Here is a 15,042-nt window from a genome sequence, read left to right as displayed (position 1 = left end):
TGTAGATTCCTTTAAGTTAACCAGTAACTTTTCCTACACAAGTATTTTAGTAATGTTCAGTCGCTTGGTCCCGATAAATAAAAAACAGTATTTTCAGCTGACAGCTTTCGTAGCTGTAGATTGCAGCTAAAATCTAATTTTATTTAATTCATTAGATTATTATATTTTAACAATAAATTTAAATACATACACTTGTGTTTTCTTTAATCCAGTTAAAACCAACAGGTGAACAGTATTTTAATCTGTGTTTCAGATAAATTACGATTACAAATTATTTACTTTAATATGAAATACGACCGACTTGTTTAAAGAACAATTTGAAAAGGAAATAGACAATATGTCATCGCATAGATATTTGTCATTGCGATTAGTGTTGTATATTTACATAAATTCACATTACATTGCAAGGTTGTATTACAAGCAACATCTAAAGTTTATGGAGCGTTACACTTTATGTTGAGCGCCGTAACACAATCATTGTTTCGCGTTGAAAAATGATAGTGTTGACAATATATTTTGAAGGAAAAAACAGCAATTTTGGAACTTTTTCGCGTTTATTTCATTGAAATGTATTGTCAACATCGCAAAATGGCACGAAATGATTACATATACATAGGCAACTAGTGGCTCGATTTACACACACACGCATGCATAATAATTAAATTGAAAAAGAAGAAGCAGAAGCAGAAGTTATTTTACAATTAACTTTGGATTTAAAAAATCTAATTTTACAATGCTGCATTTTATTTTTTGGAACATAGCAATTAATTATTGTGATTCCATTCATTGCTACCCCGGTACTATACATGTTGGTTAAAGTTCTAATGCTTGGTTGGTTGAAGTCAATTGCTGTGCTCCTTCTGTTAACATTTTGTTTTGTGTTTATTATCACGATGCCCAGTACAAATGAAACGATTGTAAAATATAATTCAACAAATAAAGCTTTTATTTTGTTAACATTTGTGTTTAAATTTCATGTTTTATACATTATTTATGTTCTACAATATAGTAGCGAGCGGCTAGGTGTTGGTTGCTAGTTTATTAGGAAAATACAACTCCATGTTATACTTTGTTTTTATCAATCGATCAGATTACATTTTTAAATAATAATCCGATCCACTTTTGCATTATAAATTCACAAAAATTAGATTAATAAATAAATTATTTCTTAATTCACATTGCAAATGGCGCCATGTTATGAAAATACTGACTGATCGATTTATGTCAGTTTTCAACTCGAAAAAAAGTATCACAAATGGAAAAAATTTCGCTAGTTTTTCGCATTTTTTGGTTTTGTATGGAGTTTCAACGCGAAAACCGAACAGAGTACCGGCCTTAAAGGTGGGTACTATGTTCGGTTTTCGAGTTGAAAATCACTTTATTTTCGCGATTACTTTTCCTGAAATAATCAAAATTTTAAATTAAAACCAAAATATTCCTGTAAAGTCTTGCCGAAATCTAGAGGAACAAGAAACTGCGCATCAATTGAATTAATTTATCTGCTTCATATTGAACTGTTTTATTAAAGTAACCGCGAAAATTTCAACTCGAAAAGCGAACATAGTACTTACCTTAACTTACCATATTTGGGGTATTTTATCAAATGGTGTAGGGAATTCAAATTTTCTTTGGAAAACGTATCTCATAAAATTTGTACCTGAAACAATTAGAGAAATAATGAAGTATTCTAAAGGGTGATTCTTTTGAGGTTAGGATTTTCATGCATTAGTATTTGACAGATCACGTGGGATTTCAGACATGGTGTCAAAGAGAAAGATGCTCAGTATGCTTTGACATTTCATCATGAATAGACTTACTAACGAGCAACGCTTGCAAATCATTGAATTTTATTACCAAAATCAGTGGCAGAAAATCCGCTTTTTTATCGACAAATTTTGTTCAGCGATGAGGCTCATTTCTGGTTGAATGGCTACGTAAATAAGCAAAATTGCCGCATTTGGAGTGAAGAGCAACCAGAAGCCGTTCAAGAACTGCCCATGCATCCCGAAAAATGCACTGTTTGGTGTGGTTTGTACGCTGGTGGAATCATTGGACCGTATTTTTTCAAAGATGCTGTTGGACGCAACGTTACGGTGAATGGCGATCGCTATCGTTCGATGCTAACAAACTTTTTGTTGCCAAAAATGGAAGAACTGAACTTGGTTGACATGTGGTTTCAACAAGATGGCGCTACATGCCACACAGCTCGCGATTCTATGGCCATTTTGAGGGAAAACTTCGGAGAACAATTCATCTCAAGAAATGGACCGGTAAGTTGGCCACCAAGATCATGCGATTTGACGCCTTTAGACTATTTTTTGTGGGGCTACGTCAAGTCTAAAGTCTACAGAAATAAGCCAGCAACTATTCCAGCTTTGGAAGACAACATTTCCGAAGAAATTCGGGCTATTCCGGCCGAAATGCTCGAAAAAGTTGCCCAAAATTGGACTTTCCGAATGGACCACCTAAGACGCAGCCGCGGTCAACATTTAAATGAAATTATCTTCAAAAAGTAAATGTCATGGACCAATCTAACGTTTCAAATAAAGAACCGATGAAATTTTGCAAATTTTAGGCGTTTTTTTTAAAAAAAAAGTTATCAAGCTCTTAACAAATCACCCTTTATATAAACTCATAAAACTGTGTTGTTATCGATATGAACGATATAATAAAATAAATATTCTAGTTGAAAGAAAGTCAAAGTTTTAATATAAAACTTATCAAGGCCGTATTCAGGCGGTGGGGGGGGGGGGGTGAGGGGGGTCAAACCCCCCCCGAAATGAATGAATATTTTTATATAAATAAATATATATTTTTAGCTGCATAGAAAAATCTTATCGAAGATGTTGAAGGAAAGCTGAAGGTTTTATTTTGAAAACGCTTACCTATAAAACTTGCACAAATCCTAGAATACTAGTTGAAAAGCCCGTCAAACGACGGTCGAAAAAAACAAATTGTTTTTGTTCTCGCACCACAAATTTCATTTTTGGAAAATGTATTTCTGCTTTTTATGTGTGTTTGTTGTTCTTTTTGTGAACATGACTCGCTTTGTTTGGCCATAGCAACAACAACGAAACAGCCAAACACACATGTGTAAATGAAATGGCGCAAAACCTGAGAAAAGAACCTGCCTAATTCAGCGATGGAAGCACTTGGAGAGTGCAATAAAGAGATATTTCCAAACGTGCATATTCTTTTAAAAATTTTGGTCACTTTGCCAGTAACTCAGGGATGGAAAATACAATTTTTAAGAAAGTACAAAAAAGGTATTTTTTGAGCGGAAAGGTACTTTTTACTAAATTTCAACAACAATTTCACTGGAAGATTATAAAAAACAACAACAATGCTTTAAGAACAAAACCAACAATAACAAAACAAAACGAAGGGAAATAAAATTTTGCAAAAAAAATCTATAGAAAAAAAATTTTGCAAAATTTTTTCTATAGAAATAAAGTTTTGCAAAAATTTCCTATAGAAATAACATTTTTACAAAATTTTCAATTGAAATAAAATTTTGACAAAATTATCTATAAAAATAAAATTTTGCAAAAATTCTATATAGAAATAAAATTTAGACAACATTTTCTACTGGAATAAAAAATTGAGAATATAGAATCGCATTCTTTTTTCGACTAAAACATTCTTGAAGTTCAATAAAATCCTGTTTTTGACTATATCTTTTACAAAATTGAGATTTTCTTCCCACATGAACATCTCTGTTTTGCAATATTTGTAAAAGACTATTAGCAAATAAGGTTGATAAAGACTTTCTCAAAATATTAAAATATTTTGTCAAAGCTATTGTACCATAAATCTGATATCGACTCAAAAATGTCTACACAAAAGGTACTAAATCATTCGCGGGGGTACTACGGTACTGACGGGGTGAAAAAGTATTGAAAAAATTACTTTAGTACTGCATTTTCCATCCCTGCAGTTACTACGTGCTCCTCCGAACGTTCATTTTCAAAAATGAAGAGATTAAAGACGTATCTTAGAAATTCGACTAGCGAGAGTAGACTCAATGGATTGGCATTAATGTCGGTTCATCGCCGAATAAATGTGCCGACTGAAGAAGTAATTGATTTATTTGCTGCCCAAAAAGCCCGTCGGCTCAATTTAATATTATAAAAATATTGTATACATACCTTTGCATAAATAAAATTTTCTACACATGAGATTATATGAATATTTTTTTTTAAGTTGAACCCCCCCCCCGAATTAAAATCCTGGCTACGGCCTTGAAACTTATCAATTCTCTATTAAATTGTACGCTGAGGGGAAATATAAAAAGTTGTCCAAATTTATTTGGGTTACTCTGAAATTAAATATTTATTTTTTACATTAAATAAAATTATTAAATTGGTATCCAAAAATTCTAGTTAAATATATAATAAAATAAAATAAAAAACTAAATATTTTGGTTAAAAGAAAGTTAAAGAACCTTACCAATTCATTATTAAATTATAAGCAGAGGAGTACTAAAAATTATTCCAATTGTTCAGGGATTATTCTGAAATTAAAAATTTATTTTTTACATTAAAAATATTAAATTGGGTTCCAAAAAAATTTGATTAAAAAAAATAATAAAATAAGGTATTAAAAATTGTGTTTTTGGCGCTATAAAGGTCATAATAACGTAAATATGTTAGTTAAAAGAAAGCAAAATTTTCAAAAGGAAACTTACTAATTCTCTATTAAATGATACCCCGATATATAAAAAATTGTCTAAATCCATCTGGGGTTGCTCTGAAATTAAATATTTATTTACAAGAAAAACATTAAACTGGTTTGTAAAAAATGTAATTAACTAATAATAATATGAATAAAACATCTCTTTAAAAAGAATACTTAGGGCCAGTTTCTCAATGTCTTGTTATTTTTTGTCGTGTCGATAAAACAGCTGATCCCATACAAAAATTGTACTAACCGGAGGTCTATCCACCGGTTAAAATTAATCGGGGGATGAGAAACTGGCCATTACCAATTTACCATTAAACTATAAGCTGAGGTGTAACAAAAAACTTTCCAAATTCATCATGGATTACTCTGAAATTCAATATTTATTTTCTAAATGGAATAATATTAAATTATATTTCTATAAAACGATTTCCATTTCAGCACTTTTCTTAATGATTTTTCTAAGCTTCCGATCACCATCGTACATCTCATCGCTAAAGGTGGGTACTAAGTTCGAGTTCAGCCGCTAAGTTTGTATTCCTTAAAATCGATTATTAAAGAAAAGTAATCATGAAAAAATGACGATTTTAGCGGCTAAACTCGAACTTAATACCCACCTTAAAGTATTAATAACTCACTTAAAAGGCTTAATAAGAAAACGCTAATATATCTCAAAATACCAAAATATTCCATACCTTTATATTCCCTTATGGCATACCTGCTAAAAAGATACAACAGCACACGCCAACGCCAACTATACAACTGAAGTATGCCAAACAAACCCGGACAAAACCCAAACATGCCTACAAAAAAAAACACATGTGCCTTCATTGAAAACAACACCCCATGCAGACAGTAAACCATCCGCGAATAACACACACAATCTGCTGAAAGAAGAAAAATAAAAACAACCCCACGCTCAGATATACAAGATACCAGCACTCGCTACCATTACTCATTATTGCATTGCTCTCAATGCATGCTCTTCTCACTCTGACTCACATCATCTTTACATTAATCATATTTCACTTTGCCAAGAAATATCTCTTTACTATGCATTAGATCATCGCATCTGTCCACAATTTACTCTAAAAACAATACTCTTAAATGCATATCAGTCTAAGAACGATGAAACTTTTAACTTAAAATTTGCAAAAACTTCATGAAATGTTATCTAATATTTTTGACTAAAATGTCTATAAATTTAATTACATGTGAACTAAAAATGTTTTCTACCAACAATTATTAACTAAAGGAATTGCCAGTAAGAAATTGCTATCCGCTTTCAAGTTCATTTTTCGTAAAAAAATATTTTTTAAATACCACTTATGTTCGCCGTAAGCGCAAATGAAAAGATATAAAAAATAAAACGCAAAGTTGGTTACGGTTTTATAATATTAAATGAGGGTAGCCGTAAGCTTTATTTAGATTGTTTTAATTATGGGTAACAAGTTTACCTTTTAGTTTACAACGATATGTAAAGACCAATATGCAAAAACGATCCGAGTGATCCAGAGGTTTATTTAGCAATAACAAAACAATAATCAAGATGGAGAAGGTGGGGGCGTCAATCATATCAAAAAACAACGAATTACTCGGTAAAATATGTGCAAAAATCCCACAGGGTTGCAACAATGTACGAAAATCAAAATGAAAGTTGCCAGTACACGTAGAAAACGAAAACGACAAATTAAGCAACTTATTTATTCTAACTTCAACATTGCCGCCCACCTTGCAACATCGTGATATGTTGTAACTATATACAAAGCTTATGACTAAAAGGCACAGTGCAGTGTTTCATATTTTCTACCTTTTATTACATTATTTTTCCTTCAAATATTTAATTCAATTCTTTTCAAAATTCAACTTATAACTAATTGGCCAGTAGGGACCACAATAAGCACATAAGTACTCCAAAAAATTAATCGGCCAGAAAGGACCGCAGTGAGTCAGTAGGGACTCTAGGGTACTCTACGGTCAGCAACCACAACAACACCAACAAACGTGGGCCAGTAGGGACCCGGGCGAGCCAGAAAGGACTCAAATGTTGCACACTCCCGAGAGCACCCAACCAAATATGGTATAATGCGCCACGGGCAAAGCAGGCGCCGTATAGACTCGGTCCGTGACGATGCGCGCGTAGACTTCGGGACCAAAAACAACGGAAGGCCCAGAAATGAGTCCTTAATTCTCTCCGGAACCGATTCTGCCCGAGTACGGACATGCTCCAAATTAGCAACCCTCGCGAGTAACGTTAACCGCTGTAATGGGTCGTACGATGATGCCACGGTCAACCGATACATACGAGCGCCGTCAATGATTGACACCGGGAGACGCAAGTTTGCGACCATCGAGGCACAAATCTGGTTCTGGCGTGTGCAGTTGTCAATCACCGCTCGAACCGCCACAGATCCCCCCGACGAACTTATGCGGACAACCAGGCTCGGCGACAAAGAGACGACACATTGCAACGGCAGATGCCCAATCATCGTAGACGCAGCACACGCTCGCGTTCCGTCTTCACCGATGCGCGAAGAAACTACGGGAGTCCTCAAATGAGCCCGGCGGGAGTTTCGCGGCTTTCTAGCCCGGTCCGCCTTAACGGGATCCGAGTGTAACATGGTGTGATGGTCGCCGCCGCACTTCTCACACCCCTTAGGACTCACGCAATCCTTCGTTTGGTGGGTGTGAGCCAGGCAACGCGAACAATAGCGAAACCTCACAACCCTCCTAATGCGCCCCTCGGAAGACATGCCTAAAAACTTCCTACAAAACCGGAGAGGGTGCTTCCGACCACACACCCTACACGAGAAAGATTCCGTGCTGCCAGGCTTCTCCATCGCAACCGCTTTCGAGGACGGTCCGGATTGTGCAGACACATATGTTGGTGGCAGGGTGGTAATCACTGACGACTGTGGAGGAGCCAGGACAGGTACCGGATTGACGAGTGCGGGAGTTTCCTCAGTTACTACAGCTTCCGAAATCGCCGTGGTCGCAGTTTCGCTACGGATCTCTTCCTCCGACATTTCCATCAATTCGTCGAAATCTTCCAAGCCGTCGACGAAGAATGAGATCAAGGAGCTCCGCGGGGGCGAGAAGCGGAGCACCTATCAAAAAATGACCGGGAGTGAGCGCATCTAGCTCACCTGAATCCTCGGACAATGGACAAAGAGGGCGCGAATTCAAACAAGCCTCTATCCTAGCTAGAACCGTCGATAGCTCCTCGAACGTATACCTAAGATTCTGCGCCTCCTTCCGAAAGTGAAGCTTAAAACTCTTGACCCCAGCCTCCCACAATCCACCCATATGTGGAGCTCCAGCTGGGATGAAACGCCACGACAGGCCCCGATGAGCAAAAGTCGAAGAAACGGAATCACAACCTTCCCTAAGAAAAGCTTTAAAATCCCTCTCGATTTCCCGAGACGCGCCAACAAAATTGGTGCCATTGTCCTAAAAAATGGTGTCCGGACAACCGCGACGCGCAATAAAGCGATGAAATGCAGCCAAGAAGTTAGCCGTCGACAAGTGCGACACGGCCTCCAAATGAATAGCCTTCGTACCAAAACACACGAAAACGCAAACATAGCCCTTTGTAATCTTACAATACCGACCAGTAAATGACTTTATCTCGAAAGGACCGGCGAAGTCCACCCCGGTAGTAGTAAAAGGTCTGTCAGGAATAGTTCTCTCCGGAGGAAGCGCAGCCATAATCTGACTACATGATCGCTTCCTCTTCAAAATACAAGGCTTACAATTGTGAATGACCGTGCGAACCAAATTCTTCACACGCGGTATCCAATACTCGATCCTTAAAATCCGCAACACCAGCTGATTACCTCCATGAATGGAAACCAGATGAACAAAACTAACCAATAGTTTTAAAAATCGACACCCATATGGCAAAATTATAGGATGCCGCTCACTATAGGAAAGAGTAGGCGAACGAGACAACCGACCGTTCATTCGCATCATACCCTTATCATCTACAAAAGGATTGAGAGCCAGCAAAGAACTCTTAGAGTCTAAAGGCTTTTTCCTCAACAAAGTCATGTAATCCGACCCATATTAGCCCTCTGTGCCAAAACCACCAAACGAAGTCTCGTTTCCCTAATCTCAGCCGACGAAATACACAGACTCGGAAATTCAACACGACCTCTATGTGCCGAATGAGTTCGCTGGAAAAAACGCAACTACGATACAACACGTAGCGCACGGTCAAGCGAAGAAAAACACTCCAGAATGTCCTCGCCTGCAGAAAAAAACGAAGCATAACTTCTGATGGGACGAACCTCAAGATCGGTCTCACACTGAGCCAAGTCCCGAATGGACCATTCCGAGCTATCACGAGATAACCAATGCGGCCCATGCCACCAAATACGAGATGCCGCCAAGTCTGCAGGAGTAACCCCACGGCTACCAAGATCGGCAGGGTTATCCTCAGACCTCACATGATACCAATTACCATGACCCACATTCTCCTGAATGCGACAGACCCTATTGGCCACAAATGTCGTCCATGTGGATGGAGTCTTCCTCAACCAAGACAGGACAATAGTCGAATCCGTCCAACAATACACCTGACCAAGCCCAATACCAATCTCGCGAACTATAGTTTTCAGCAACTCCGAAGCCAAAACCGCGCCACACAACTCCAAATCCAAAATCCGACCATCAGGCGTAACAATCCTAATATAAACTACCCCCGCATATGCCTTTTCCGAGGCATCTGAAAAAACATGAAGCTCGGTACTCGCCCCTGAAACATATTGAACCCATCTAGGTATACTAATAGAATTAACGCCAGGGTACAACTCAACAAAAGATTTCCATGCTCGCTCAGTGGAAGGCGAAAGAAATTCATCCCAACCAATGTTATCCGACCATACCTTCTGCATGATGATCTTCGCAGTAACAATAACCGGGCCCAACCACCCCACGGGATCAAACAGCCTCGCGATAGCCGAAAGAACTTCCCGTTTCGTAAAATGCGACCTACTATTGATCGGATCCACCGAGAAATAAAACGAATCCAACTGGGCATTCCACCTAATACCCAAAGGCTTCGAACTGCTCGCCTCAACGAACGACGAAACCTGGACATCCACCAAATACTCCAAAGGCAATCCATCTAAAAGGGCCCTATCGTTAGCTGTCCACTTCCTGAGCTCAAACTTCGCCGTAGAAAGAGCAGCCACCAACTGATCCCGCACCGCCAATGCTGACTCAAGATCATGACCCCCTGATAGAACGTCGTCCACATACATAGATTTGCGCAAAATGTGCGCCGCGAGAGGACATCTGTCCTCCGTATCATCTGCCAACTGCAGAAGCGTCCGAATTGCGAGATAAGGGACGCAATTAACGCCAAAAGTTACCGTCTGTAACTCATAGTCCCGAATTGTCCCATCTGGAGAGTCCCTATAAAGAATCCTCTGCAGCGGAGTGTGGGCAGGATCCACACGAATCTGTCTATACATCTGAGTGATGTCACAATTGAAGACAAACTTATACAGCCGCCACCTCAAAATGAGCAACACAAGGTCAAGCTGCAATGTCGGTCCAACATGAAGAATGTCATTCAAACTGTTCCCATTAGACGTCTTATTTGACGCATTGAAAATTACACGAAGCTTAATGGACTGCTTCGCAAGATTTATAACCGGGTGGTGAGGCAAATAACACGATAACGTGCCTTGCGAGACCGTGGAGGAGACTGGTCTCATATGATCCAATTCAAGATATTCCCTCACCACATTGTCGTACACCACCTTAATGTCCGGTTTCCGCAAAAGTGACGTCTCATTACGGATATACTGTCGCAAAACGCTCGCCCGAGACTCCCCTAGATACCCGTCTGCAGAAAAATCCGCCTTGAGTGGCAGCGTAACAATATACCTACCATCCGAGTCCCTGCGGGTGGTCCTAACATAGTTCTCCTCACGAAATCTGTCCGAAGGGGACAAACTCTTGCCCAGTGGCGTCTCCTCCAACTCCCAAAAGCGCAAAAGCGTCTTTTCAATATCGTCCCCATTGCGAACCGAAATTGTTGTCGAAAACGAACGAACTTGAGCTACAGGAATAGGACCCGTGACAAGCCAACCAAAAATACTCTTCTGCGCGAGTAGAGAAGCAGAAGTTATCTGAAGACAACCTTCCAACAAAATCTTTGAATAAAGATCTGCACCCAACAAAACCTCGACAGGACGAGATACAAATAAATTCGCATCTGCCAACTGAATATTCGGTATATCCTACCTAGGTTAGGTTAGGTTAAAGTGGCAGCCCGATTAAGATTCAGGCTCACTTAGACTATTCAGTCCATTGTGATACCACATTAACTAAAAGTACCTATTACATATGGGCACTTATAGTTTTAACCGTTGAACCTTCTCGATTATTTTCTTCTGTTGAACCAACCGGATTGTTCCAAAAACATTAGCAGACTGCTTAAGTTAACGTTTTCCAGGTCCGCTAGTAATCTGAAGCTATATGCTCCTAAAAGTTGCTTACGCCTTACACAAAATGCAGGACACTCACACAAGAGGTGTTTTATTGATTCCTTTTCCTCCGCATCATGACAGCTCATACAATAGTCATTATACTTCGCACCAATAGTTTTTGCAAAATCGCCTATCAGGCAGCGACCCGCTATAGCAGATATCAGGAGTGATATCTGGCGTCTCGAGAACACTAGCATATCTAATGTGCGGTTTAAGTTTAAATGGGGCCATATTTGCTTGGTGTCGTTACAACCCTTACAATTCTCCCATCGAACATTTGCCATCATGACAGCCTTCTCACGCAGTAAGAGCTTGCAGGTAGCCAGAGGCATACCAACAGATTCTAGTTCCCCTGGAATATGTAAGGTAGTTCCTAGCCTTGCTAGCTCATCTGCTTCGCAGTTCCCCGGTATGTTCCTGTGGCCAGGCACCCATATTAGGTGAATATTGTGCTGCTCAGCCATCTCATTGAGAGATTTGCGGCAGTCGATGGCCGTTTTCGAGTTGAGGAACACAGAGTCCAAGGATTTTATTGCAGGTTGACTGTCTGAGTATATATTAATGCCAATATTGCTTGGAGCATTACTTCTCAGCCAATTCACCACTTCTCTTATTGCTAATATTTCAGCCTGAAAAGCACTACAGTGATCAGGTAATCTTTTCGCTATTCGAAGTTCCAGATCTTTAGAAAATACTCCGAAACCCACTTGGCCATCCAATTTGGAGCCATCAGTGTAGAAATCTATATATCTTTTATTCCCCGGGGTCCGTGTACACCACGCCTCACTGTTGGGAATTAGAGTCTCAAACTTGTTGTCTCCGACCTAAGCTCCGTTGAAATCGAAAAGGTAGGCAAATTTCCCGAAATATACGGCAGCACCCAAGCAGTCGTCTCCAAAAGAATTGAAGCATCAAGAGGAGAGCCTATCTTCAAAGTACATAATCTATTCGACGTTGCCGAAACTGCACTATTAACACCCGAAATCGTCACCCTAGTTGTCTGTACCTCCAGTTTCAATCGATTTTGCAGGCGCTCCGTGATAAACGAGGCCTCAGACGCTGGATCTATAAGTGCACGAGCGGGATACGTAACTCCCTGATGCACGATATTGATCATCGCCGTCCCCAATAGTACCGACCTATTTTGCGATAAATGGAAAACTTGTCGTGATACCACACCGCTCGAAGTAGAAGTAGAGGTAGGTTGAAAACTAAGCGGACTCGGGTCAGACGGTTGTAAAGACTGGCCAGTGCCAGAAACATTGGTGGAGGCAGCGGCAGCCAAATCCGAACGGGCCGAAGCCAAACCATCGCGATGCAATAAGGAGTGATGCCTTTGATCACATTTCGAACAACGGTGTTTACTCGTGCAATCTTTAGCCTCGTGGCCCTTTACCAAACAATTCAAACAAAGGCGATGACGTTTTATTGACGAAAAACGCTCCGCAGGCGAAAGTTTCCTAAACTTCTGACACGCCGAAAGTTTATGACTATGCTTCGGACATAATATACAAGCCGACTTCGAACTTAGACCGGGCTGAGGGGTCACCGTACTCGCTAAATGAGTCTTAACCTTCTGGTCCTTCGAATGCGACTTTTCCTCGCGTCGATCATGTAAACACATAAGAGTGCGAACCCTTTCCGTAAGGAAGCTGTCCAACTCATTCCACGATGAAAGAGCAGACTTGTCCCTAACACTCTGCTCCCACAGAGTCTGCGTGATCCTCGGCAAACGTTGAAGACAAATGAATACGAGTATCTGGTCCCAATTATCGGTGGAAACCTCATAAGTGTTCAATGCCGAAAGACATCCTTCCATTCCGCGCTGAATTGACTTTAACGCCGAACTTGTCTCAACCGTTACCGCCGAAATCGCAAAAAGAGATTTAAGTTGGTTATGAACCAGGACCCGCTTATTGTCGTACGCATCAACGAGGGCCTTCCACGCGAGGGCGAAGCTCCGATGTGTAAGAGGAAATTTCGAGACGATTTCCCTTGCTTCACCGCTTGTTTTCCGCACTAGATGACACAAGCGTTCAACGTCAGTCAATCTCGAATTATTAACGTATACCGCTTGAAATAAATCCCGGAATGTGGGCCAACTTAGAAAATTTCCCTCAAATATATCCGTATCGCAAGGTGGCAATGTTAAGTTGTGAACCATATCACCAAGTGGGGGGCCGCCCACGGCAACCTCACCTCCAAACTTCTCATTGCCATTACGAAGCACCGTTTCATCCCAATTAGCCGTCACCGAAGAAGAAGCATTGTTGATCAACACCGCTTCCGATCGTTCGCCCGATTTGTGCGACCCGATACTTTGTCGCGATACTGTAGCGACCGATGTCACAGATGAAGAAATCGAAGATCTACGTGAACGCCGAGACTGAGCCAATCTCCGATTTATCGCGGACAAACAATTCATATATACTTCATGCGAAGTCTCATATTTACCCTCCACGGAATCAATATCACTGGACGGTGTATCCCCGGAATCTTGTAACGCAGCTAAACACTCTTCATATGTGTTCTGAACACGCCCCCACAATTTCCCTAATTCGACTTGACGAATCTCAAGACTAAAGACATCTCATCTCATGCTCATTTTAATGGTATGAAAGAGGAGGAGTTGCTCTTTCATACCATTAAAATGAGCATGAAATTTAATCAGGGCGTCAGAAATCCTGATGAAGCGTTTAACCACCGAGACGGACATCCTATCTCAAGTTCAACTATCAATATGGAGCACGCAAAGAAAATTCAATGTAGCCAAGAAGCAACAAAAACGACTCAAAAACCACAACGGACCACCAACTATCCGAGACTCAAAACAATCGGACAAACCCCGAGAAAACTAAAAATCTTCAAAAAATATCAAATTCCTGTAACCCGTACAGGTAAACCGCACCCTATCTATTAAAAATTGCCTTGGAACAGCAAACGCCTAATGTAGGGTGCACACGAATGCTTGATACGATAAAAATTTCTATACACACAGTAAACGGGAAATCAATAAATATATAAATAAATCAATAACTATAATAATAATAATAAATATTTATTCCAGAAATACTCAAAATCCAACCAAATATCGAACGACCGAATAATTTCTCCCAGTGCGAAATTGCAAAAATATCCCAATGTACGGAGAATGAACGAAAGCTTTGAATTAAATTCGAACTATATCGACAATTATTCACACCTTTGAATTCAACTTGAAATCTAATGTAGGCAAACCACGTAGTGTGCTGCCCCCTTAAGGATTTACTTGACGATCGATAACCGATAACCCGATAGTACGAAAAGTGCCCGATTAGTCACAACACTACAGAAATCGACCAAAAGCGCAACACTGATGAGAACAAAACAAATAAAGCTTTTTGTATGTTCTCAAATGTATGAAAATAAATGAAATAAAAATATGTAAACGTTATGTATGTAATTTCAGCTAAAGGCCGGTATGCACCTCTAGCGAAAAATTTCATTCCCATAAGAAATGCATTGCTATTTATGCTAACGAAATTTTCGGTAGCGTTCAATTTCGTAAGCTGGTACGCACCTCTAATGAAAATAACAGGGTTGTCAAAAGCATATTTTGGCAGCAAACATTTAATTTATTACAATCATTGTGTGCGTAAAAGTTTTAAAAGGTCTGTAAATAATAAACAATTTATTTGAGGAATATTTGGAACATATATTAACAATTTTTAAAAGCGATTAGCAGTTTTAAAATTTGTGTACACAGCCCAGTTTTTTTTGTTGTAGACTTAAATAAATTTTTGCTACCGAAAATTTCGCTAGAGGTGCATACCGGCCTTAAGGAAACGCGGAGAAGTGGTGAAATTACGAAAAAAAAGAGAGT

The 15,042-nt window shown here is 39.6% G+C and overlaps 1 protein-coding gene across 1 annotated transcript; it reads right to left on the bottom strand.

Annotated features, from left to right (window-relative positions):
* Positions 1–8,870: 8,870 nt before the first annotated feature.
* On the bottom strand, positions 8,871–13,896 carry LOC142239771 (uncharacterized). Its single transcript, XM_075311543.1, has 3 exons — positions 13,824–13,896; positions 12,061–13,769; positions 8,871–10,913 (listed from the first exon to the last, which is right to left on the bottom strand). The coding sequence occupies exons 1-3, from the start codon at positions 13,894–13,896 to the stop codon at positions 8,871–8,873; spliced, it is 3,825 nt and encodes a 1,274-aa protein (XP_075167658.1).
* Between the last annotated feature and the right edge of the window lie 1,146 nt (positions 13,897–15,042).

This window comes from Haematobia irritans, chromosome 5 (genome assembly GCF_050003625.1).
Source record: "Haematobia irritans isolate KBUSLIRL chromosome 5, ASM5000362v1, whole genome shotgun sequence".
NCBI lineage: Eukaryota > Metazoa > Arthropoda > Insecta > Diptera > Muscidae > Haematobia > Haematobia irritans.
The sequence above is the reverse complement of the archived record's forward strand: the minus strand, read 5'-3'. Positions and strand labels throughout refer to the sequence as shown.